Source organism: Cibotium barometz, chromosome 41 (genome assembly GCF_041138505.1).
Source record: "Cibotium barometz isolate CiBa-2024 chromosome 41, ASM4113850v1, whole genome shotgun sequence".
NCBI classification, from domain to species: Eukaryota; Viridiplantae; Streptophyta; class Polypodiopsida; order Cyatheales; family Cibotiaceae; genus Cibotium; species Cibotium barometz.
Genome location: NC_141086.1, coordinates 2,723,622 through 2,749,633, shown reverse-complemented (window position 1 = coordinate 2,749,633; position 26,012 = coordinate 2,723,622). Strand labels below are relative to the sequence as shown.

General features: G+C 48.8%; 2 protein-coding genes across 5 annotated transcripts in view; one reads left to right on the top strand and one right to left on the bottom strand.

The window, feature by feature from the left end:
* LOC147614597 (disease resistance protein RML1B-like) overlaps positions 1–26,012 on the top strand; it is a 106,169-nt gene that overhangs the window by 38,934 nt on the left and 41,223 nt on the right. The gene's annotated exons all lie outside the window — the stretch shown is intronic.
* LOC147614601 (uncharacterized) lies at positions 5,611–10,016 on the bottom strand. The gene is made up of 2 exons (XM_086779868.1): positions 8,941–10,016; positions 5,611–6,452 (listed from the first exon to the last, which is right to left on the bottom strand). Exons 1-2 carry the CDS (start codon positions 9,724–9,726, stop codon positions 5,634–5,636), a joined length of 1,605 nt encoding a protein of 534 aa, XP_086635994.1. The 5' UTR covers positions 9,727–10,016; the 3' UTR covers positions 5,611–5,633.

Below are 26,012 nucleotides of genomic sequence, written 5' to 3'. Positions count from 1 at the left end.
TCAGGGGGTAAGAAGGATAAAGAACCTAAGAAAACCCATGATGAAAAGGCTAAAGCAGGCATTACTGGAGGTTATCTTCCTCCAGAGGAGCAAAAGAAGTATCAGTCAGAAAATAGATGTTTTTTCTGTCATATTATAGGGCATGGTAAGAAGGATTGCCAAAAATGGCAAGCGGCACAAGCTGCCAAAGCTCCTTCTGCCACAGTTGCCACAACCTCCCCAGCTCCTCCAGCCCCGCCTACTACCTCAAATGCAGTCCAACTTTTACCTTCCATGCATCCTATACCATCCGTGGTATTTGATGCTAAGCAGGAGGGTGAGAGCGATGCTGCTCAGAAGAGCCTCATCCGAGCTTATGGCTCTGCCCAGGGCCGACAGTTTGTAGTCCTTTTCGATATGGGTAGTTCTGAAGACGCCATCTCTCCCCAGTTGGCTAATAAATTGAACTGCACATTAGTCCCATATCATCTGGATGTGGACTGGTTTACACCTGGTCTTCGCACCCACATTTACCAGAAGAAACAGCAGTTTGCCTTTGAAGTTCAGAAGGCCTCATTTCAACGAGATTTCATCATCTCACCTTTGTTGGGGTGGGACATGATCTTAGGAATTCAGTGGTTCCGTCAGTATGAGCCTATTCCCAATTGGGGGCAGGACACTTTTACTATTTGTAAAGGTTTTGCTGAGCCTGTCATGATTCGGGGGGATAGAAGCATTCTTGGCATCCCATTGATTTCACATCTCCAGGCCAGACGAGCTATCCACAAGGGAGCAGAAGGAGCACTCCTTTATGTTCGTGCTCAAACAGCCCCTCCCTCATTAGTAGCATCCATTACATCTTTAGTCCCTCAGTTAGCAGACCTCCTATCCAGACACCAGGACATTATGCTTAGGGACGATCTCCCGCCCAGTCTCCCACCCTCTCGCCTTGAGGACCATCACATTGATTTGGTCCCTGGATCAGATCCTCCTAGCAGGTTTCCCTATCGTCTTTCCAAGACTTTAGAGGGCGAGTTGGAAAAGCAGTTATCTGAGCTTCTCCGAGCCGGATTCATTCGGCCTTCTTCCTCCCCATTTGCTGCACCTATCCTATTTGTCCAAAAGAAGGACAAGTCTGCACGCCTTTGTGTAGACTACAGGGCATTAAACAAACTCACTATCAAGAATAAGTTTCCTATGCCCAGGATAGAGTACATTTTGGAGCGTTTAGACGGTGCTAAGTTTTTCACTAAGATCGACCTCAAGAGTGGTTACCATCAGGTCCGCATTTTTGAAGCTGACATTCCAAAAACAGCTTTCAGGACAGAGCGTGGTCACTATGAGTTCGTAGTCATGCCTTTTGGGCTTACAAATGCACCCGCAACGTTCAATAAGATGATGTGTAGGATTTTCGCAGTCCACATTGGGAAGTGTGTTTTCATATTCCTTGATGACATACTAGTCTTCTCAGCCACTGTGGAGCAGCATGAGAAAGATGTGGAGAAAGTCTTGCAACTTTTGCGAGATAATCAGCTCTACATAAACGCCAAAAAGTCTATCTTTGGTGTTAAGGAAGTTCAGTATTTGGGCTACATCATCGGTTCCGATGGGATTAGACTGGACCCATCAAAGGTTCAGGAGATCTTAGATTGGGATATTCCTAAGACCGCCCAAGAAATCCGTTCATTCGTAGGTCTTTGTCAGGCCTATAGCACACATGTCCATCAGTTTTCCAACCTTGCAGCACCTCTTACCGACTTGCTCAAGGGGGTGAAGACTCGCAAGCAGAAAGTCTCAGTTACAGGTAAGGCACTTGATGCATTCCGTGCACTCCAGAAAGCTGCCTCAGAAGCACCTGTATTAAAGTTAGCATCATGGGACGAACCTTTCGAGGTCATCACCGATGCCAGCAATGTAGCCATAGGTGCAGTCCTCCAGCAGGACAATAGACCCGTGGCATATTACAGTAGAAAGTTGGATGTCGCCGAAAAGAATTATTCGATATATGACAAAGAGCTTTTGGGTGTGATCACAACGCTCAAACATTGGAAGCCTTTTCTTTATGGACAGGCTTTCACAGTGAAAACAGACCACCAAGCACTTAAGTGGCTTCAGACTATGCCAAGTGCCCAGTGGAGTGATCGACAGGCCAGGTGGAGTCAAATCTTCCAACAGTTCGGAGGTATGATTGAATACATCCCTGGTAAGCATAACCCAGTAGCAGATGCTCTCAGTCGAAAGTCCAGCATCCAGGCAGTCCAAGAAGCTACCATTCTCGAAATCACGGGGAAGGGCTTGGATAGTATGAAAGACCAATATGTCGACTCCCCTGAGTTTGGTACTCAGTATAGTTTGGCCCTCACTTCTGAGCCTGGCCACTATTCAGTACAGAACGGTTGGTTGTTCTACAGGAACTGTCTCTGTGTTACTCGGGAAAAGCGTTCCGCTCTTCTCCACGATGCCCATGACTCCTTAGTTGGAGGACATAGGGGTATCAACAGTACCCTCGAGAAATTAGAACGGTCCTTTTATTGGCCAAAGATGAGGCGTGATGTCTATGCACATGTACAAGCCTGTAAGATTTGTCAAAAAGTCAAGGTTCCCCACACAAAGAAGGCAGGTTTACTTCAACCTTTGCCTATCCCCGACGGACCTTTCATCGACATATCTATGGACTTTGTAGGGCCTCTACCAGCATCCACTGGATCCCGTAACACTCAGTGTTTTACCATTGTGGATCGCTTTAGTAAGTTCTGCATGCTCATCCCATGCAAGCATACGGCCACAGTCGAGGACGTAGCCTGTCTGTTTCTCAAGCATTGGTATCCAATTTGTGGTTTGCCTAGCACCATAACATCAGACAGGGATTCCAAGTTTACCTCGCATTTCTGGAGGGAATTATTTGAAAACTTTGGAACTAAATTGCAGTTGTCTAGTGCATTCCATCCCCAGACAGATGGCCAGGCAGAAATTTATAATCAGTTGGCCTTTGATGTCCTCAAGTCATATTGTCATGACCAGCAGTCCAAATGGGAGCACTATCTTCCGTTGGTCCAAGCTATCTTGAACGACACTCATTCATCCAGTGTCGGACGGACTCCATATGAAGCAGCCTTGGGTCGCCGTTTTTCTTCTCTTTTGACGAGAATGGTGTCTCCATCTTTAGAGGCTAATAAAACCACGGAAGCATTTTCCAAGATCATTGAGTCAGTCAAGGACCGCTTGACCAAAGCTCAGGAAGCATATAGCAGACAGGCAAATAAGTCTAGACGAGATGTCCACTTCAAGGAAGGGGATTGGGTCTATTTGCGTATCATGAAGCAGAGATTGAAACAAATGGGCAAACGTTGTCCCAAGCTTTCATTCCGTAGTTTTGGCCCTTTTCCAATAGTTAAGAAGATAAGTGATGTCTCAATGAAGTTAAAGTTGCCTGCCAGTTGGACAATGCATGATGTTTTCCATGTTTCTTGGCTAAAACCATATGTTGGTCCAGAAGTGTTTGATGTTTCAGATGAACAACAGCCAGACGTGGTAGACGAGGCAGAAGTTATTGAGCCCGAGCAGATCCTTCTTCATCGATGGAAGCATGGTTCCGGTCGACGGATTCGTCAGTTCTATACGAAATTCCGAGATCGAGGCACCCATGAAGCTGTATGGCTCGACGAGGAGTTCTTCCAGGAGTACCCCTAGTTATTGGCGGACTACTTGAAAGCCATGAACCTGCCGCCAAGCTAATCAGGAGGGAATGTCACATGCACTCTGCACTCAGTGCATGGTGACAAGATGGCTCATCATCAGAAGTGCAGCAGTTGTACAGTTTTAGAACCCAATAGGATGATAATTGTCGTACGCCGTGACCCCATTGTACATCCTCAGTCCAGGATAAGTCAGGCACGAGCTACGTAGGTCATTCCTCAGCCTTAGTGGGTCAGTCAGTCAGTCAAGTCCCTTAACCCACTTGGAGAGAATCATTCATGCATGTAGAGTCAGTAGAAGCCTTAGGGTTTGCATCAGAAAGCACTCTGCATCTTTGCATAATATGCATACATATGCCTGTGCATCATTTAGAACATCCCCAAAGCCTTAGGGAATTTACTGGGATTTACCTGGTATTTTTCCCATATTTATTAGTATTTATTTATCATTATTTGCATTATTGGGCATTTATATATATTAACTTTATTAAATGACCAACCTCCAGTTAGTATAAATAGGCTTGCCTAGAGCCTCTTTTCTCATTCAGTCTTCATTGTGCTAAGAGCTCTCCTCACCCTTGCAAGACTAATCCAGCCCTAGAGCCCATAAGCTTTCTTCTCCAGCCCTTGAGAACCATAGCTTCAGTCAGCCCTAGGCGCCTGCATTCAGCCCTGATTCAGCCTCAGTTCAGGCCCAGATTCAGCACCTCAGTTCAGCACAGTTCCACGCCAGCAATCAGCAGCTTCTCTGCATTTTTTGTGCAGCCGTACAGCAGTCTGTGTTTCTGTTCCAGCCGTACAGCAGCAGCAGCCTGCAAGCCTCTGTTTGCTCATGCGTTTCAGTCCACAGCAGCCCTACAGGTCTGCGTTTCAGTCCACAGCATCCTCTACACTTGAGCGTTTCTGTCCACAGCAGTTTCCAGCCCTGAAGGTTCAGTCTACAGCAGTTTCCAGCCCTGAATCTGTTGTTTGCATCAGTGTCCAGCCTTCTATGCATCATCCACACATGCAGCAGTCATCTGGTGAAGGTAACATAGCATTCATATGTGTTTTCAGCATTCTAACATAGTGTAGAACAGTCCACCTTCTTCTTCTTTGAGCCTCAGGTGTGCAGCCCTTCCTCATGCCCTTGGGAAGAGTGCATAGGCTCGAGATCAAGTCATTGAGGTGTTTCTACAGCAGTGTACAGATCAGCCACTCTCCGATCCTCCGAGATCTTGCGTTTGGCTTATCTACAGTCCACAGTCATTCTCTCTAAAGAAATAAAGCAAATACTATCTCGTTATCGGGATAGGGGGCCCTTTAGTGGGTAATTCGGGACCCAATCTGGTGTACAGTTCTCATATCTCTGTCTCTCTCTCATCTCTTTAAAGTTTGAAGTATTAAAGTGGATTGCTAAACTCACGAAACTCAGGATACAGAAGACGGTGTGAGCATTTGTGTGACAGGATCTTCCAATACAAAGACTTCCGCTGCATATCACATCATCATAGTCATACACCTCACATTGTCTGCTCTGTGTGTGGGCATTGAAGTCACCCGTAAGAAATACTTTCCCTAGTGTAGAATAATGCATAATCTCCTGTGACAGACAAGTGTATGGCGAGGCTCCTGTCTCCTCCATAGTTACCAGGGGATGGGGATGGGGACGGGGGACGGGAACGGGGACGGGGACGGGGATGGCTAAAGGTAGGGAACGAGGACGGGAGGTGGGGACGGCACTTAAAATTGTAATTTTAGAGGAGTAAAGAATCAAGATTAATCAATCAATAACAACAAGCTTTCTAACTCCAAAAGTTATGAATCATGATACACATTACATTTAAAATTAAATTACGCTACGAGGTGCAAGAGTCAAGAGTCAAGACTTGCAAAGTCGGAAAAGAAAGACTTTAAAGTTGATAACATTAAATAGATATACTCAAAAGATGTTGGGGCCTAGGCGATACAAAATATAAGTCACTCGCTCTCATACTCTGCGCTCCCAATAAGAGAGGTGCTAGCCTCATGATCATGAGTGCGTGAAGTGTGGATGGGGGTTGTGTCATTCGATGAAGGCTCATGATGAGAACCATCTGTCCCTCCCTCTTGTGCAATAGTTGTAGCTGCCTCCTCTTGTTCCATCTCCCACTGTGTAAAAGTATCGGCATTGCATCTTGCACTCTTGCCAAGCATGCGCAAGTTTGCGCTAATGAAGACAAGATCATTAGCTCTTTCCACCCCAAGCCGATTTCTTTTCTTTGATGAAATGTGACTGTAGGAGGACCATAATTGCTCTAGGCAAGAAGAGCTAACGGACTGGCTCAAGATCCGGATCGCCAACTGTTGTAGCTCTGGTCCATCTGATCCGAAGTCCTCCCACCATAATACTGCACCAACCTTGAATCTGTCCTGCTGCGCATCTGCACATCCATATGAGCCTTGAAATGCCCTGTAATTAGAGAGCTGGTCTCTAATTTTGCGCCTGATTTCTGCATCCGGCGTGAGGCGATCCAAGATGAGTCTCCAACCGTTGCTCACCTCTTTATCACCCTCCTGCCCTTCTCCCTGAAATTCTGGGTCCACCATAAAAGGAGCTGCATGTAAAGGAGAGGAATATGAGCTCCATCTCGCCACACAAAGCGAATGGATCTCCTCATATCTATCTACGTCTGGCTCAAGCTTCTCAAGACTCTCTATCATCTGGTCCATGGCTTCATATACTTTGCCGATGCATGGCTGCATAACATCAACAATCCTGAGCAAGTGGACAATGGGATGCACCATGGCGTCAGTGCGCTTTGTTGGAAATAAGTGCACACTAGGTGTACTATTTCTCTAGTCTAGTTTCAGTTGAGTCTTTGTGTCTTGAGTCTAGTGCCATGTGGCACCTCTACATTTATCCCATAAGTCAGTCTACTCAATCTTGTACTTCTCACCTATATATTGTAGGTGTCACATCAATGAAAGTATCAATCTTGTGTCTTGTCTACACTCATCTCAAGGTATGTCTATGCTTTGTGTTTTCCTGTAGTCTTGCTCTCATTTCAGTTTCAGTTTATCTTTGTCTCTCCCCCATTTTTACAACATGGTATCAGAGCCTTCCTCTGCTGTGACGTCCATGACTCCAGCCTGTTCGTGCTGCATATCGAGTCTCGACCTCACCAACCGTTGCCACTCTCCTGTGCTGGCCTAGTGCAGTCGACTCAGCTTTGTGTGCACTCAAAACCTGCCTATGAGCTCTTGTTCTATCTGCGCAGCACTCCTTGGGCACTGTGGCAGTTTTGGCTGAGATCCGCCCTACAAGCTCTTACCTGGGGAGTCCAATATTTCGGCCCTCTTTCTTGTCAATAACTTCTGGCCCAGCTTCAGCATGCATCCGCTTGGCTTGGCTTTTGGCTTGGCCGGAGCGGATCTCACACTTTGTTGTGGTGGTTTCCTCCCTGGATCCCCTCACCTCTGGATTCGAGGATGTGGGCAGCACCTCTACCAACAGCAGCACTATGGTGCCTCTCCGCCTGACCTACCTCCTCAGCTTTTCTACGGTTTGGGGCACATCACTCTGGGCGACCTTCATCGAAGGCATCATCATGTTCAAATATCTTCCCCGCCCTGCAGTTGAAAATATTCAGCAGCCTTGTTTCAGCTATCCAGTTCAGTTACAGCCTTGATCATTTGCTGGAAGAATCCGGTCCTGTCTTGATGCTTCAGTCCTTGTTTATGGTTGCAACCACTAGCCTCTACCAGTTTGTGGCTCTTGTTCCTTGCCACTCGTGTAGACTGGTCCTGTGCATCAACTGAAGATCACTATCACTCAGTATTCACTTTTGAGCTGTACCTTAAGCTACATTGTCAAAGTCTTGTTCTACTCTTGTTCTCCTACTGATCTGTTCCAAGCATAAAGGCTGCTCCTGGCTCTGCAAATTTCGAGGTATGGATGCTCTTCGTTTAACAATCCTCAGCCTGGCCCTAATGCCCACTCACTTTCACGACTTTAGCAAGTTCTTCATGCTTCATGATTACTTTCAGCATTCATGGTTTATCCCTCTGGATAGACTGTCAAAGATATGGTTTTGAAAGAGGGAAGACCTGCTCAAGCTGGAGTAATCAAATCAAGATATCTAGATGTAATTTTCAGTCTTCTACTTTCGAAAAATACTCAAAATATAAAAATTTAATTTTCAGTTTTCATGGGATTAGACACTTCCCTTGCATTTCAGCAAGTGGTAAGACCTTCCCTTCATCTATCTGTCTCTCATGTACGGGATTAGACACTGCCAAATATGGTAAGACCTTCCCATCTCTCTCATATTTGTCTATGCTTTCATGCTATCTACCACCATTGATCACCAATGATGTAGATCATGGGGTAATGTCGTGTCTATTTGTCTACATGGACTTATCTTTGTCCCTATCCAAGAGGCACCCCTGCATTACCCACTCTAGCAGGAGGATTGCCCTTGAGGAGGGATTATCTATCTAGGTCCATCTCTCTATCTATCTACAATCAGTCAGTCTCTCTGTCTATGTGTCTATCCTATGTGTCTATCCTGTGTGTCTATCCTGTCACATGTCTTTGACACTCTATCTATCAGTCTATATGCCTCTCTTTTGTGGATTAGCTACCCACATTCTTTTGGCATTTTTTGTCTATGTCCCCATTTATCTTCTATCTGTCAGTCTCTCTCATGTCTATCTGAAAGTCTCTCTCTCTGTGGGACCACTCTACTGGCTGATTGTCTCTCTCTGTGTCTATGATCCACTCTTGTCCCTACCCTTGTGGACCCATATGAGGATATCACTTGAGGAGGGGTGTCTCAGGATCTTTTTTCTCTCATGTCTTGTCTCTCAGTCTATCAGTCTTTATGTCTGTCTTCTAGTCTTGTCCATCTTGTCTTCTAGCTTGTCTCTCAATCCTTGTCTAGTCTCTCTGTCTTGGTCTTATCTTTTGTCATGTTATAGTCTTGTCCTTTTGTCTTCCTCCTAGTGTCCACTTAAGGAGGGTGTTGGAAATAAGTGCACACTAGGTGTACTATTTCTCTAGTCTAGTTTCAGTTGAGTCTTTGTGTCTTGAGTCTAGTGCCATGTGGCACCTCTACATTTATCCCATAAGTCAGTCTACTCAATCTTGTACTTCTCACCTATATATTGTAGGTGTCACATCAATGAAAGTATCAATCTTGTGTCTTGTCTACACTCATCTCAAGGTATGTCTATGCTTTGTGTTTTCCTGTAGTCTTGCTCTCATTTCAGTTTCAGTTTATCTTTGTCTCTCCCCCATTTTTACAACACGCTTGAGGTCCTCCCAAAAATCAGCATCGTCGACCTTTTTCTTGCATGAAATCCCTACATGTGTACGTGCAAAAGATGAGGAGCAAAACTCATCACTGATGAATAGTTGCCGCACGGCACCCTGACAATCCTTCAAGCGATGCAACATAAGAAAGTTGTATGCAAAGCGAGTGTCCGAGTACTTAAGAAGGACCTTTGTGGACCTCTTCCCAAACTTGGATCGAAGGTATGTGTGATTGTTGATGAAGGTCACAATTGCACATGCATCATCAATCACCGATTCAATCCATGACAATTTTCCAATATCCTTCAAAAGATTATTGAGACAATGTGCCATGCAAAAAGAGATGGTGATTTGAGGATACATACTCTCAAGAATAGCTCCCGCTGCCCTATTTGTCGCCTCACCATCCGTGACGAAACCGATCACACATTCGGGGCCGATAATCTCGACAGCACTACTCCACTCAGCAGCAAGTACATCCGCACTCTTTCCCGTCCCTGAAGCATCATGTGAGGAGACAAAGTACATCTCCCCCCGTGAGTATGCCACAAGGCCATGGATAGACCTTTTCCGCGTGTCACTCCATCCGTCTGCAATCAAAGAGACTCCATTGCGAGCCCATTGTCTCTTTGTGTTTGCCGCCGCTTGCTCAACAAGGCGTTTCTCCTTGTCAAGCATAGTGGTCCGCAAGGTTTCGGAGGATGGAGGTGTGTAGTGAGGACCGTACTCGCCAATCTTCTTCACCATCGTTTTGAAGTAGTCGGACCTATTTATCATTTCAAAAAAAAAGAGGGTAAGTAATTAGAATGGCAAAATGGTGACCCGTGAGACATGATGATGAAATCATGTGAGTGAAATACGTACCGTGCCACACGAAAAGCAATGTGGTCATGAAAAAAGAAGCGGGCCACCGCGGCATCAACCTCCTCCTTCTTTTTGGGATCCCAACTCCCCTCAAGAGTACTTTGTTGACGAGAGAGAGAGGGTGGACTAGGTTGCGGCATTGAGAAGGCGGCTTGTGTGAAGCCTCGAGTAGTGCCACGAGGAGGACGTGATAGAGGGGCACCACCACCCGATGTAGAACCTGATGTTTGTGTTGGAGTGACATAAGTGTTGGGATCCACTCCACGCACCCTTTGGCTTGCACTCAAAGCTCTATGGGCGGCAAGCTTTGCAAGAAGCTCCTTTCTTATATGAAGTAGTCTAGTAGGAGAGGGTGGAGAGGAAGGTGGTGGAGTAGGAGAGGGAGATGGTGGAGAGGTACTCAAGTCTTGGAAGTTGGAAGGCTTGAGTAGAAGAGGAGTAGCAAGAAGCCCATTATATAGCATATGGTAGCTCTCTCTCTCTCTCTCTCTCTCTCTCTCTCTCTCTCTCTCTCTCTCAAACTCTCAAACGGCCAGCCGCCAACGGCTAGTAGCCGTTACCCGAAAAAAAAACGGCTCGAATTTGTAGCCGTTGCGCCGTTGCAGACGTCCCCCTGCCCCCCCCCGGCTGACAACGTCCCCCCGCCCCCCCCGGCGGGGACGCCCGTCCCCTGGTCACGTCCCGTCCCCCAGGCCGTCCCGCCGCCGTTACGCAACTGCCGTTAGTCGGGACGGCGTTCCCACGTCCCACGTGGGCGTCCCGCCGTCCCCCTGTCACTATGGTCTCCTCCTCCTGTGGCATGTCCTCTGTAATGACATAGGTGGATCTTGATGGAGGAAAGGAACATAGGGCTATGTATATAACCCTGTCCTATGAGAGCTGTAAGGTGATCCACTTGTATCTGGCCTCTGGATCCTGTGCTACCACTCTCAGTCTCCCCTGTAGCTCCGGTCCGAATAGAACTACTACTCCCCCCGACCCTCTTGAGGTAGCCTGGCGTGTGGTCCTCCTGTATGCTGATTCCCACTGGAATCCCTCTACTCGAGGTAGTCCTCTCTGTGGGCTCTGATGTGTCTCTGTCAGAAGTATGATGTCTCTCCCACCAGAACATGCTCCAGTCGTCCAGGCTCCACCCATAGTGAACCATTACAGTTCCATACTGCCATGTGTATCTCTGTCAGTGGCCTGGTCTGTGTCCCATAGGCCCCAACCCGTTAATCCATGGGCCGGCCATCAATGATGACCTGACCATCTCGATAGAAGGCCTTCTTTTTTTTTTTTTTTTTCGAGAAAAGATCCTTTCATTAGTTATATAAAAACGCCTGTAGGGCTACAAAAGATCTCTCCTGCTCATAAGAGAAACAGAGCAGTGAATACAGCAAGGCAGCCCGGGAGACTCTCCCTAGGTGCTGCAAAATACAAGCATCAGTACAAAGGACTGAGAGTTCACCACCTCAACCCATCCTGACTGCTTGGCTTCGAGTTTTCCCTCCATGTCCTTTGTGATCTCCTTGGAGATCTCTTCTTTGATGGCCGTGAGAGTGTTTTCATTGATCTCCCCTTCTTCCTTCTCGGTGTTCTTGACGGCTACTAGTTCCACTTTCAATGCACTCACCTCCTCCTTGAGTGCTGTGTTCTCTTGTTCAAGGTCCGTGACCCGTGCTTCGAGGCCATGATGTGCCAGTGTAGTTTGTTCTCCACCTCATTGAGGTTGGAATCGGATGTCTTCTTGTTCTCCTTCATTAGTGCCTTCGTTGCCATCTTGAGAGCCTCGAGTTTCTCTTGGAGACTCGGGGCCATTCCTCGAAATTACTCTGTAGCCCTTCCCATAGGTAGGGAAGAGAGAGAGAGAGAGAGAGAAGAGTTATGTTGCTGCCTTGGGGGCCTGAGCAAGGGTGGGTGGTAAAAGGAGCGTGGGTGGGTGGGTGGTAAAAGGGAGGCACACAGCCTACCGGACAGGCAGGCGGGCCAGCCTGGCAGCGAGGCGAAAGCGAAGTGGGCGGCAGTAGCGAACAGAGAGGGCGGGCCAGCACAGAGGCGCGAATAGAGAGGGCGGCTACGCACAGCGGCGCAAAGCGAACTGGGAACAGCGAAGCGAAGCGGGCGGGGCGAAAGAGAGAGAGAGAGAGAGAGAGAGAGAGAGAGAGAGAGAGAGAGAGAGAGAGAGAGAGAGAGAGAGAGAGAGAGAGAGAGAGAGAGAGAGAGAGAGAGAGAGAGAGAGAGAGAGAGAGAGAGAGAGAGAGAGAGAGAGAGAGAGAGAGAGAGAGAGAGAGAGAGAGAGAGAGAGAGAGAGAAAGAAAGAAAGAAAGATTTTATTAACGTCTTCCAAAAGACCGAACTCGGCCTATGAGACAAATCGGAGTACATGTATGGGGTATCCTCTGTCATCCCAACAAAATGAAAAAGTACTGAATAAAAAAAGCTGAATCTGGGTGTGCAGGGGATGGAGCTCTATTACTAGGAGAATGCAAAGCTATATGCATGGAGTATACAATCATGATATGCAACCTAGCTAGCTCCATCCTGTACCATACTGGGGGTATAAAATGGTATACATCAGTGAAGGGGGTGTCCACAGCTCCCTGAAGAACATGCCTGGGTGTGCTCTGAAGCGAGCCAGTCGCTCCGCACCCTCTCTGTGAAACTGAGCTCTGATCTCTGTCATCTCTCTCTGGTATAGGCGTGGTGTCCGAAAGCCAGGTGTCCTCTGTCTCCTGCGGGCTCTAAGTGTCTCTGCTCTCTGGAGAGTAATTCCCTGCCGTGTAGGGGCTGGGAGGGGTATGGATCTCTGAAAAAATGTAGTAATCTGTGTCTGTCGCCCCCCCTCTGGAGCTGTCTGAGCCTGTAATAATGTCTCTCTGTGGCGCTGTATGTCTAGAATGTATCTCCCCAGTATGCGCTGGTCTGCTGCCTCAAAGATCTGGCGCAGGGAATGTGGCTCTCTGAATAAAATGGGATATCTCTCTCTGATGGCTGTATATGCTCTGCATCTGCATACATAATGCTCCTCACTCTCCACCTCCTCTCTGCACAATCTGCATACCCTCTCCTCTCGGGGGATCCGTGTTGCTCTGCCAGTCTCAATCTCCAATCGGTGTGATGAAACTCTGAGCTGACCAATAGCCACTCGGGAGCCGTGTGGTAAAAAGCCCTCCATGTATCTAGGCCTCTCTATAAATCCATCATCAGTGATACTCATGAAGTGATCTCTGTAGTATAGCATCTTCGGTGGAAGAGGCTGTGTAGGCGATATCCATGTCTCTCGTGTATAGAGCTGCCATAGATCCTGTCTCAATACTCTGTTCCTCTCACTATGAGAGAGACGGATATGTGGTGCATCCCTGTCATACTGGAATGGTGGTAGATGATCCATGTCTAGGCCATGCTGTGAGAACCAATGTGTGACCTGTGCATACCATGATCCTCTGTCTCCTGCCTCAGCCAACTGTCTAGATGCCTGAAAAGCTCTGTATGATAATCTGTCCTGTGGCATCTCTCTGAATCTGTCTAGCAGGCATATAGTCTGAAATATGGCCTCTACCATCATAGGAGGCGCAGCAAACTCTGCTCGGATAATGTCATGAGGTACTGACGGTTTGCTGCGTATCATGCGTGCCATCATGAGGGCCTGTGGTCTCTCTATCTGTGTCCACCAATGGGTAGCAAGGCCTGGTGCCCATACTGCTGCTCCATACATCAATGCCGGTGTGACTAATGTGTCAAATAGCCACCCCTTCGTCCGGGGCTCCTGAAAATGCGCCTGGTGGCACTGTCTCTCTAGCATAGCCAATGCTGCATATCCCCGTGTCAATCTAGCTCTGGCTGCTGAACCCATGGTAAAGCGTGTGGCTGCTGCAGAGAAGGTAACCCCTAGGTACACGTATGATGTCACCACCTCCACCTGGGATCCTGCGAGAGTGAATGTCAGCTGACTCCTGCCCTGTCTCGATGTATGAAAGACCATAACCTTGGTTTTCCCAAGGTTCACAGTAAGACCCCTCTGTGTGCAGAAATCATGGAGTGCATGTAGATGCTGCTGTAGACCACCTGGGGACTCAGACACTAATACAATATCATCAGCATAGAGCATAATATGTACTGAGGTACCTGCTAAATCAACTCCATCTCCGCCTCCCCGTGTAATGAAGTCAGCCACCTCATCAATGTATAACCCAAATAGCGTGGGGGAAAGTGGGCATCCTTGCTTCACACCAATGGTGCTAGCAATAGTCTCGGACATACCTCCTGGACATCTGACTCGCCCAAAAACCTGCTCATATAATGCATAGATGCCCCATGTCATATCTGCTGGTATGCCAAGAGACTGCAGGCGCTGAAAGAGCCTCTCTCGTGGTACTGTGTCAAATGCCTTGCGGAAATCCACAAAGCAGCAATAGAGCTTTCTCTTCCTCACTCTGGCCTGATCAATCATACATCTCAAAGTGAATACATGGTCAGTGGTAGAGAAAGCTCTCCTGAAGCCTGCCTGCCCTGATGAGCGTAAACCTGCTCGCTCAGCATATAAGCTAAGCTCCTGCTCCAGCACTGCACCATAGAGTTTGGCCAGCACGTGGCCAACCATAACCGTCCTGTAGTTGCTCGGATCGAGCATATCCCCTGTTTTGTGAATCGGCACAATGGTGTGCATCGTCCACTCCGCAGGCAAACCCTCTGCTAGTGCCCTGTTAAACAGGTGTGCAAGAAAAGGAGCTAAAGAATCTACTGCATATATGAGATGCTCACCCTGCAGGCCCATATGGTCGGCGGCCCGTCCATGCTGTAGGCGGTGGATAGCTTCTTGTACCATCGAGTGGGTAAAGAAGCTAGCTGTGGTAGGTCGAGGCTCCTGTGGCTGAGGTATAGGTGGCTGCTGTGGGGCATGGTATAGACCCTCTGCATATGTGTGCCATGTCTGTGGGTCTGCAATAGGTGTCGGGGTCCGGGGCTCTCTGAAGTGCCGCCATGAGACAGGGCTATCTCTACTCATGAAGAAATGAAAGATCTCTAGCTCCTGCATCTCTGCGAAGGCCCGCCTTTTGCGGCGAGTAAGTCTCCTCATCTCTCTCCTCGACTCCTGCTCTGTGATGGCTCCCAAGGCTCTCTGTATGCGGAGTCGTGAGTATAGGGCTCTGCACTCGTCATCATACCATCTGTTCTGGGGCATAGTCCCAGGTCTCGCAGGCTCTCCTGAGTGTACACGATGTGGGAAGCTCTGTAATGCAGCCGTGTGTAGGAGTGATGCGAGCTGGGCTGTAATGGTATCCATAGATGCCAGGGGATCCATGAGTAGGAGCCCATCCTCTACTCTGCCAGTGTATATGTCTGCCATGTCATGTGTGAAGTAGATGGTAGTGTGTGGCGTCGGTATGTGGGGGGCTGGTGATACTGGTGATCCGGCTAGTGAAAATGCCAAGTATGTATGATCTGCCCCAATAGGACGAGGTGGAATGGAGAATGAGGTGACAAGCTGTGATGCCTCCAAAGACCCCATAATGTAGTCTACCACCGTGCCTCCGGTCCGTGTATGACCCCCATGTGGGAAGCATGTCAGTCCTCCTGATCCCGGCCACTGTAGCATCCCGTTATAAATAACGAGACGATGCCTGGTTCCCAACTCTAGTAAGTGGTCCCCATAATGTCCTCTGTCTGGTCCAGTGTCCTCTGATGCCCGACTAGCCCCTATCTCCTCTGGATCCACAGGGTGGAGGATCTCCATGTCATCATAGTCATACACCTCACACTGTCTGCTCTGTGTGTGGGCATTGAAGTCGCCCGTAAGAAATACTTCCCCTAGTGTAGAATAATGCATAATCTCCTCTGACAGACAAGTGTATGGCGAGGCTCCTATCTCCTCCTCCTGTGGCATGTCCTCTGTAATGACATAGGAGGATCCTGATGGAGAAAAGTAACATAGAGCTATGTATATAACCCTGTCCTGTGAGAGCTGTAAGCTGATCCACATGTATCTGGCCTCTGGATCCTGTGCTACCACTCTCAGTCTCCCCTGTAGCTCTCGTCTGAATAGGACTGCTACTCCCCCCGACCCTCTCGAGGTACCCTGGCGTGTGGTCCTCCTGTATGCTGACTCCCACTGGAATCCCTCTACTCGAGGTAGCCCTCTCTCTGGGCTCTGATGTGTCTCTGTCAGAAGTATGATGTCTCTCCCCTCCATAACATGCTCCAGTCGTCCAGGCTGCACCCATAGTGAACCATTACAGTTCCATACTGCTATGTGTATCTCTGTCAGTGGCCTGGTCTGTGTCCCATAGGCCCCAAACCGCTAATCCATGGGCCGGCCATCAATGATGACCCGACCATCTCGATAGAAGGCCTTCTTGCCTTCTCTCCTCGCGTGTAAGACTCGTGGCATGCAAGTTCTTCTATGCTCAAGCTGCATCCTCGTGAGATCATCATCCAAGAAAATAGGAGCTCCCTCTAAACCCCGTAGTATAACCCTCTTCCTCATGAAGGTGACCCTCTCCGTCTCTCCTGCAAACTGTAGGATGAGGGCTCGCTTGCGTGTTGAGTCTTTCCCGGCTCTCCATGCTTTGGTGAAGGGGAGAGGGTGCTCTTCCTTGTAGCCGAGCTTCATGCATAGAAGCTGTCCATCTTTCTCGGGAGTGGAGTCGGGTGTCTCGGCTATACCTGTGACTCGAATGTTGAGGCGGCGGGCATGCCTCATCTTCTCCTCCTCAATGGTGGTGTGAATGATTTGGTTTTCTTCCCTTTGAGTTTCCTCTCTCACTTCTTTACGGATGTTCTTCTTCACCACCTCGACCCATCCTGATTGCTTGGCTTCGAGCTTTCCTTCCATGTCCTTTGTGATCTCCTTGGAGATCTCTTCTTTGATGGCCGTGAGAGTGTTGTCATTGATCTCCCCTTCTTCCTTCTCAGCATTCTTGATGGCTACCATTTCCATTTTCAATGCACTCACCTCCTCCTTGAGTGCCGTGTTCTCTTGTTCGAGGTTCGTGACCCGTGCTTCGAGAGCTATGATGTGCTTGTGTAGTTTGTTTTCCACCTCATTGAGGTTGGAATCGGATGTCTTCTTGTTCTCCTTGATTAATGCCTTCATTGCCATCTCGAGGGCCTCGAGTTTCTCTTGGAGACTCGGGGCCATTCCTCCAAATCACTCTGCAGTCCTTCCCACAGGCAGGGAGGAGAGAGAGAGAGAGAGTTATGTTTCTGCCTTGGGGGCCTGAACAAGGGTGGGTGGGGAAAGGGCCGCGACCAGTGCTGAAGCGAACAGAGAGGGCAGAGAGAGAGAGAGAGAGAGAGAGCGAAGCGGTGAACAGCGAAGTGAAGCGGGCGGGGCGAAAGTGAAGCGAACAACGAACAGCGGGCGTGAGAGAGAGAGAGAGAGAGAGAGAGAGAGAGAGAGAGAGAGAGAGAGAGAGAGAGAGAGAGAGAGAAAGATTTTATTAACGTCTTCCAAAAGACCGAACTCGGCCTATGAGACAAATCGGAGTACCTGTATGGGGTATCCTCTGTCATCCCAACAAAATGAAAAAGTACTGAATAAAAAAGCTGAATCTGGGTGTGCAGGGGATGGAGCTCTACTACTAGGAGAATGCAAAGCTATATGCATGGAGTATACAATCATGATATGCAACCTAGCTAGCTCCATCCTGTACCATACTGGGGCCGATCATGTTTGCGTCCACAATTTTTTTTTGTTTTTTTTTGTTTTTTTGTTTTTGTTTTGTTTTGTTTTTTGTTTTTGCTGGTGTGAGTCTTTAGATACGGGCTTTAAGGGCCCAAGGCAGCCCCTCTCACACACTCTCTCTCCCTCATTCTCTCCCTCCCTCCCTTAAGCCTTTCTCAAGACCCAAAGTTCAAAGTTCAAAGTTCAAACACACTAGGATGATGATATTTTTTATACTCTCTATACTCTACTGGTTCATTTCGGTTCATTTCATTTCACTTTGTACCCTTGAATCTTGATGATGTATCCAGATGATGAGGATGGACTATTTGGTCTCATAGGTCATTTTGGCCTTTTGCAGACGTTTAATACAGCTTTCTTTCTTTCACACACACACTCTCTCTCCCTCTCTCATACACACCCTCCCTCAAAGCTCATACATAAGACACAGCTTGCCCTCGGTGGCAGTCCAGGAGACCGCCTCCGGTGATTCCCCCCCGTCCCCGTTGAGATCCTCACCAGGGGGCAAACAGAGAGGCAGATTCTTAGGTAGCGAGCATCAGGCCCCGATTGCAGACAACCCAGTTGTTGGAGAATAGCGGAAGGTTGGCCCGCGCGCGCTCGGGATGTTAACCGACTACCAGAGCTGAGCGCCGCCGCGGCGCACATGAGGCTGGCATAGTTCAGGAGGATTCGGTTCTGTCAGAGAACCGTTTTGAGCATTTATCACAGCACCTACCTGTTGGCGACAGCCCCACTCCAGTCACAGAGTGGGCCCCTGCGGCTCCACTGGTTTGGCGGCCGATCCCGCTTTGAGTTTTCTCCCCCGACTCTCAGCACCCAGTGAGGCCGGTACATCCCATTGAGCACCCGACGAGCCTCTCCCAGCAACCTTCCTCCCCGATGGATCTCTCCCAGCAGGGCCCCTCTCCGGCCTCTCCAACCCCCAGCCACCTCCCCCACCTCCTCCTCCTCCACCCTCGCCATCGACTCTACCCGCAGCAGTTCCCTCTGCCCCATCCTCCTCATTAGAGCCCCCCCCCCCCCAAAATACGCAACGGAAATGATAACCAAACTTGAGACCACAAGAGCAAGTAGAGTGCAGAAAATAGACAGCACAAGAGAAGGAGAGAGATAGGCGTATAACTCTTCTCTATACACAAGATCCCGAGGAAAACTGAATGAATACAATGTGGGGGCAATGGGGCCTATTTATATGGCCCCATGAGTGCAGTTGGCAAGTAGATGGACAGTCGACTGGACCTGAAATGCCCATGACCTGAAAATACAGTAGTCGGCCAGCATATCAAAGTCGGCCATCACTCGTGTGCAGTCGGCCAGCAGCAGGGAGCAACTGGGACTGCAGTTGGCCAGCATCTGGTGTACAGCCGACAGGTCCTACACTGCCTCCCACACCCTGGAAAAATAGGGAAAAATGGGGAAAAAATACGAGGAGTGAGTAAAAATGATAAAACACCTATACAGGGCAGGCACACCCACAACAGAGGCCCTGGTGTCTGATAAAGACAGGAGATGACTTCTAACTACCCCCCCCCCCTCCCCGTCAAAATACGCAGCGAAAATGATAACCAAACTTGAGACCACAAGAGCAAGTAGAGTGCAGAAAATAGACAGCACAAGAGAAGGAGAGAGATAGGCGTATAACTCTTCTCTATACACAAGATCCCGAGGAAAACTGAATGAATACAATGTGGGGGCAATGGGGGCTATTTATATGGCCCCATGATTGCAGTTGGCCAGTAGATGGACAGCCGACTAGACCTGAAATGCCCATGACCTAAAAATGCAGCAGTCGGCCAGCATATCAAAGTCAACCATCACTCGTGTGGAGTCGGCCAGTAGTAGCAGGGAGCAACTGGGACTGCCTGTGACCAGTCGGCCAGCATCTGGTACAGCCGACAGGTCCTACACTGCCTCCCACACCCTGGAAAAATAGGGAAAAATGGGAAAAAAATACGGGGAGTGAGGAAAAATGATAAAACATCTATACAGGGCGAGCACACCCACAACAGAGTCCCTGGTGTTTGATAAAGACAGGAGATGACTTCTTACACCCCCCCTGCAGCCTCCTACTCGGAGCGGCGGAGGCAGCTGACGAGTTTCATTCGGTGCATGATTCATTGTCGCTTCCTAGCAGCCTCCTACTCGGAGCGGAGGCAGCTGACGAGTTTCATTCGGTGCATGATTCATTGTCGCTCCCTAGCAGCCTCCTCCTCGGAGCAGAGGCAGCTGACGAGTTTCATTCGCTGCATGATTCATTGTTTCTCTGAGCCGGTTGAGATGACCATTGCCGCCTCCCCGGTGAGGGCTCTCCCGCCAGAGTCCCCAGGAGGGTCCCCCCAGGATCTTGGGGTAGCTTGTGGATTATAGTTTCTTCCGATGTCTGCCGGAAAAAGGGACATATATGTTGGAGGAGACAGTAGCCCCTACTCGGGTATGCGTGGCTTTCCACCATTCCACCCTCTACGCTAGATAATGGCAGGATGACCTTTTCTTTCCCTTTGAGTGTAGTCCCGGGGACGGTGTGGGACTCAGAGCCGGTGGCTGCCGCCATCCAGGGACTGCAGTTGAGCTCTCCCATCATCTTCACGATCTTCTCATCACTGACGTACTTACCCATCTATGGCATTGGCTAGGATGGAGCTTGGAGGCTTTTGCCCACAGAGACCAGGACGTGGAGATGGTGGCCTCCAGCCTGGAGGTGCTGCTTTTTGTGTTCATGCATACTTCTGTCAGTACCTCTTCCCTCTTCTTATAGGCTACCTCCATTGTCATCGATGGAATCCGGAGTATGCATACTTTTGTGCTTAGATAGAGTGGCGTCACATGGAGGACAAGATCCGCGCCCACTTGGCAGGCCTTCGTCCCAAGACGAATTGTGATTATTCCTCATCTAAACCCTCGCTGAAGACTCTTCGTGTGGAGGGCAATTCTGTTAGTGCCACCTCACACAGAGATTGATATGCGGATAGTTGTATGGAACATACAGGGTTTAGGGGATCCTGAGTGCTTTCAGAGGGGGACATGATCGGTATCTTGGCAAGCACTAGTTTTTCAGATCACGCCCCGGTTATTCTATCCCAAGAGGACCCCTGGAGGCATGACAGGCATGCGAGCTCTAGGATTTTGGACAGCCTCCTTCAGGACCCCAAGATCTGCAACAGCATGGCAGAGCAGATATGGACAGGACTAGACTTTATCTCAGGCTTTCTTGCGTGCACATTGGATGTGGGACTAGGAGAGATCAGCGGTTTCCTGCAGGAGGCAGCCCAGAGTAGATTGGAGGGATTCCGGGAACAAGAGAGGAGGCTGAGGAGGGGTTTGGCCTCTCTAGAGTGGCTTCAAGAGAGTTCCCGAGGTAGCCTGTGACTTGATTTCCAAGGAGGGTGGTGATAGATTGGAGATCCGGCTGTAGAGACCCATCACTATAGACCGGCTTTGTTTAGGATCAGAGCATTTTTGACAATATCTTCACCTTTTGGGAGGCAATAGCTTCCGCTAGGATGCGTTAGCAGGACCTCATAGTGCTACTCCTAGACTTTGAGAAAGCTTATGATAGGGTGGATTGGAGCTTTCTGGAGGGCACGATTAGTTGTATGGGATTCCTCGTGGAGTGGATTCGTGGGGTTTCAAGACTTTACTCAGCCTTGCACAGCCAGGTTTTCATTCAGGGAGCCCATGGCGACAGATTTCCCCTTTCTTGCTTGGTACCGTTGGGCTGTCCTTTGGCATCTTACCTCTTCCTATTCGTTGTCCACGCCATGAGCAATTTTCTCTCGACCCAGGAGACCGGGCTTCATTGATTGCGTCCCCCCCTCCGCATGCAAGAGGAGCTGCTTGATTCAGAGTTTGCAGATGACAAAGAGCAGCTTTCCTTTCAAGAGATGTGGGTAGTCTCCAGAGATTCACGGAGGCAATCGAGGTTTTTTGCCACGCATCAGGAGCACAGATCAACTAGCACAAGTTGTGTTTTTTTTGGGTAGGCTCTGCACCCGCTCCGACTTGGCGCCCAGTTAAGGCTTTCCAGTGGATCCGGAGGGGCACTCCAGTTCGCTATCTTGGATGCCAAGTGGTAATCGATCTCTCTCCAGAGCAGCAGGTTGTCCTCTTCTTATGAGTATTCCGAAGAAGTTTTTATACCGGAGTCTTGCAGCAGGTTGTCCTCTTCTTATGAGTATTCCGAAGAAGCTTTTATACCGGAGTCTTGGAGCAGGTAGAGTGATAGTGGTGAACTAGGTTCTTCTTGCCACCATGTGGTACATCACTTCGTGCTGGGCCTTCTCTCAAGCATGTATTGGCCAGATACAATGGGTGATGTGGAAATGTTTATGGGTCGACAGTGACTAGAGGCCTGCTAGGGCCAAGGTGGCATGGAGAGTGATTATTCAGCCATGCCGTAGAGAGGGGCTAGGCCTCATTGACCCTGCTATTCAGAGCTGTGTTGCCGGGCAAGCTGATCGTTAGACGACTCCTTCTTGGTGGTGAGTCTAGGGAGCCCTTGGCTGCAGAGCACCAGATGGATCTTCACAGAGATGCGGGCCCGCGGTTTTAGTTCAACTTTTGAGGGTAGGTTTGTAGCCAGCTTACTTCGAGCTTGGGATCGCCTTAGGCCGGCCCTTAGCCCTTAGACGGATAGCTCTGGTAGCATCAGAGGAGCAGCTTCGGCAGTCACTAGTCTAGAACCCCTGATTCGTTTACCCAGTGGCCACATGTTGGGGCCCGACCTCATGTGTCATGGGGCGCTTTGAGCATAGGACCAGCTAGGTCCCTTAGCAATTGGATCGCACATAGGCAGTTACCCCTGGAGGTGCAGAAGAGAGGCCTGACAGGGGTCCGGGATAGAGTATTGACATCGACTCAGCTATCCCTTAGGAGTGGGTGACTTCTATCCCAGACTTGACTCCCCCAGTGTGGCTAGGTGTGTTTACCAGAGAAGATATTCTAATGGCTATGCATGGAGCGTGGTTTGCCCACTTTTTCCATTGGATCCCATGGCAAATTAGAGAGATATAGGCTTCCCTTAGAGGATTTCAGTGGCTGCACCTTGCGAAGGGTGAGGGTGTTTGGTTTGTAGGCACGGGAGTGGCACATAGACCCACCACCGGCTAAGGTGGCCGAGGAGAGATTCTGGCGACTATGGATATGGGAGTGCCAACCTCTTACGCGTCTACAGTTGGACTCCGGAGAGTGGACTTGGCATGATCTCGATGATCGGGAGGAGTCTCTTGATGCCCCCTTCTTTGCATATACAACGTGGCTAGGCCGCAGGATCTAGATGCCAGAGATTGATGGCACCCTGGCAGCAACAGCACATTGGTAGTCAGAGGGCTTCTCACAACGTTTCCTCTCATACTTTTGGAAGAGGCTTTGGGACAGTTTTCGGCCTATAAAGATCACCTCTTTCTTTAGCTAATGGTACATAGGAGCGGCCACCCTAAGGAGTCTCAGCGACATTGGAGGTCGGTCATTGCCCGAGGTACGGCCACCTTCAGGAGTCTCAGTGACATTGCCTTTGGGATTTCCCGAAGGCTCAGTAGATTTGGCGGCGGATTCTCCACATCTTCACTATGGACAGAGCCTCGATCCGGATCATTACATGGGGCACTGTCTCTTGGGCCATAGAGGCTGAGGTGGTCAAGGCTTATGAGGAGGATGGGGGAGGGCTAGCCCTTTAGCTCTCTCACCACTGCATTTCGGTAGCGCCAGTCACAACCCCACCTACATACCACTTGGGACCATGCTCATGCTAGAGATGCTCATGCCCTTTTCTCACAGATCGAGGTGGTGACCCCACATGGCATTACAGACCACTTGTTGTCCCCCCCCCCCAATGAGATAGCCTTCTCCTCACAGAGTGGCCAGCCAGAGGAGAAGCATCTCTTCCCCCCTTATGATCATTTGATTCCCACCCCGTACATGAGGTGAGTTTGTATCTAGCCCTTTGTGGTTGAATCTAGGCTTTTGTGGCTGTTTTTAATTAGCTGCTGATAGAAGGATCTTTTTCACGAAAAAAAAAAGTTTGCTTTCTCAAATGCGATCTTTACGATTGCTTTTTTTGGATGGAACAAATCCGGGGTGTCATGATGAGGGACCAAAAGATTTGGAAATAAGGTGGTTGAGATGGGATCCTATTAAAGAATTATTAGACCTGGAGTTTCTTACTGTGATGGAATTCCAGTCCACTATGTGCTTTGAGGTATATAGTCATTATTATTATTTTTTAATGTTTGATCTTCAGACTTTTGTAATTTCATGAGATCTGACTTTAAAAAGTCAACGTTAATTTTACAAGAGTGAATTCAATTGAAGAAATCCTTGATTGCCCCCTGATGATGAATCTCCCATCTTCCTTTGAGCAGTATAAATTTGACAATATTCAGTGAAGATTTGCAGCTGTTAGAAGACTTTGGTCTTTTAAAAGTTTAGATGTTCTGAACTTTGATTCAGTACTTTACAGATGAAACTTCCTTCTTCCTTAGGGCAGCTGAAAAAGCTACGGAAGCTTGACTTGCATGAGTGCTCTAAGCTGGAGGAGCTACCAGAAGATTTTGGGTCTCTTGAAAGTCTAGAAGAGTTTTCTGCAAGTGAATTGGCAATCATGAAGCTTCCTTCTTCCTTCGGGCAGCTGAAAAAGCTACGGAAGCTTGGCATGGCAGGGTGCCTTAAGCTGGAGGAGTTACCGGAACAGTTTGAATCTCTTGAAAGCCTAGAAGAGCTTTATGTACATGCATCGGCAATCATGAAGCTTCCTTCTTCCTTCATGCAGCTGAAAAAGCTATGGAAGCTTGGCATGCAGGTGTGCACTGAGCTGGAGGAGCTACCAGAAGATTTTGGGTCTCTTGAAAGTCTAGAAGAGTTTTATGCAGGTGAATCAACAATCACGATGCTTCCTTCTTCCTTTGGGAAACTGAAAAAGCTATGGAAGCTTGGCATGGAAGGGTGCCTTAATGTGGAGGAGCTACCAAAAGATTTTGGGTCTCTTGAAAGTCTAGAAGAGTTTGATGTGGGGGACGTAGAAGAGCTTGATGTAGGGGGCTCATCAATCACGAAGCTTCCTTCCTTGTTCCTTTGGGCAGCTGAAAAAGCTACGGAAGCTTGACATGGAAGGGTGCCTTAAGCTGGGGGAGCTACCAGAAGATTTTGGGTCTCTTGTGAAAACCGGCTTGACGGGCGGTGAAACAAACACTCGCACATAAAACACTTCAACGCCATTGAGGACCTAGAGAAGGAAAACAAACAGGGGAGCTAGAGCGCTCCTGCAAACAGTACACGGACACCGATTGGCCCCAAAACGCAGTGGCGCCCCTTGCGGTATTTCTTTAATTGATTTTAAGAGCTTTGATTACAATAAGGCTGGGAACTCAACCGTCACAGTAGAACCCTTGAAGCCTGCAAAGAACCTGCATCATGGCTTCTTGTCCACTCGGCATCCACAAACAAGTCCTAGCCATTGTTCACATCGAAAGACTCTCTCACATTGAGTCTACATACAGAAGCTTTCTCCCATGATCAGGGCTGCCACAACCATCCATAGCCTCTCACACTATGAACAGCATCACACCCTAGTGCTTCTGCATCACAACACAGACTCCCAAACTGTCTCTCAAAAGAGAACTCGTATCACAGCACAGCATACCATACAGTCGACACACCTGTACCAACCCTCTCTATCTTCCAAGGGTACTATCCATCTCTATCATGGATTCCCTGTCCCTTGCCCAATCAGTAGCAAGGCTGTACCATACATGTGTCCATTCCTGTACCTTCTGCCTGCATGTGACCTATCTCTTAGAGAAACCCAAAAACATGTTTCCTCGAGAAACCTACGACCTGTTTCCACATGAAACCCTTAGGCCTGTTTCCCTTTGAAACTTCTGTCCTGTTTCCATACAGAACCATTCATGGCACCATTCAACAACAGTGCCAACAACAACATACATCTAGTTACCTGTTCCCTCATGAAACATCTGGCAACATAAAGATGCCCATATCTGTAGGTCCCACCCTTCCTTTCTAGCAGGAAGAAAACAATCTGCTCCATGAGCACGCAGCCATGCGAGCTTGCATCACTCCCATGCCAAGAAACATAACCAAATGACCTGTACTTTCAGCCAGAAACCCAAGTACATAGCTGAATTTGCAGTCAAACAAAAACAGCCCATAAACTGTCCCAAAACAGTCCCGGCTATGCGCCTCCTTCTGCCCGCCTCCTTCCAAAAGAAAGAGAGAGAGAGAGAGAAAAACCTGTCTTGCACTTCCTAGAGCCGGCCTCCTTTCAAGAGAGAAAGAGCGCGAGAATCTGTTAACAGGCTGGGCGCTTCTTGCAGCCAGCCCACCAGCCTCTCTTCCAAGCCAGTAAAGCACGTGTCTGTGCTGCATCTGCCCGCCCAGACCTTCCTGCAGGCCTATCCACTTTTCAGCAGAGGGGGAGAGAGAGAGAGAGAGAGAGAGAGAGAGAGAGAGAGAGAGAGAAAGCAGTACTGGCTGTCCCCACGTGTACGCCCCTGTTTCTCCTGCAATCCCCTCTTTCCAA

What these genes read in the sequence shown, in the direction of transcription:
- LOC147614601 (XM_086779868.1), bottom strand. Translation starts at nt 9,726, where the DNA reads ATGATAAATAGGTCCGACTACTTCAAAACGATGGTGAAGAAGATTGGC. An exon ending in GGGAGGACCTCAAGCGTGTT is followed by an intron (nt 6,453 to 8,940) that starts GTAAAAATGGGG and finishes TTTCCAACAAAG; the next exon opens with CGCACTGACGCCATGGTGCA.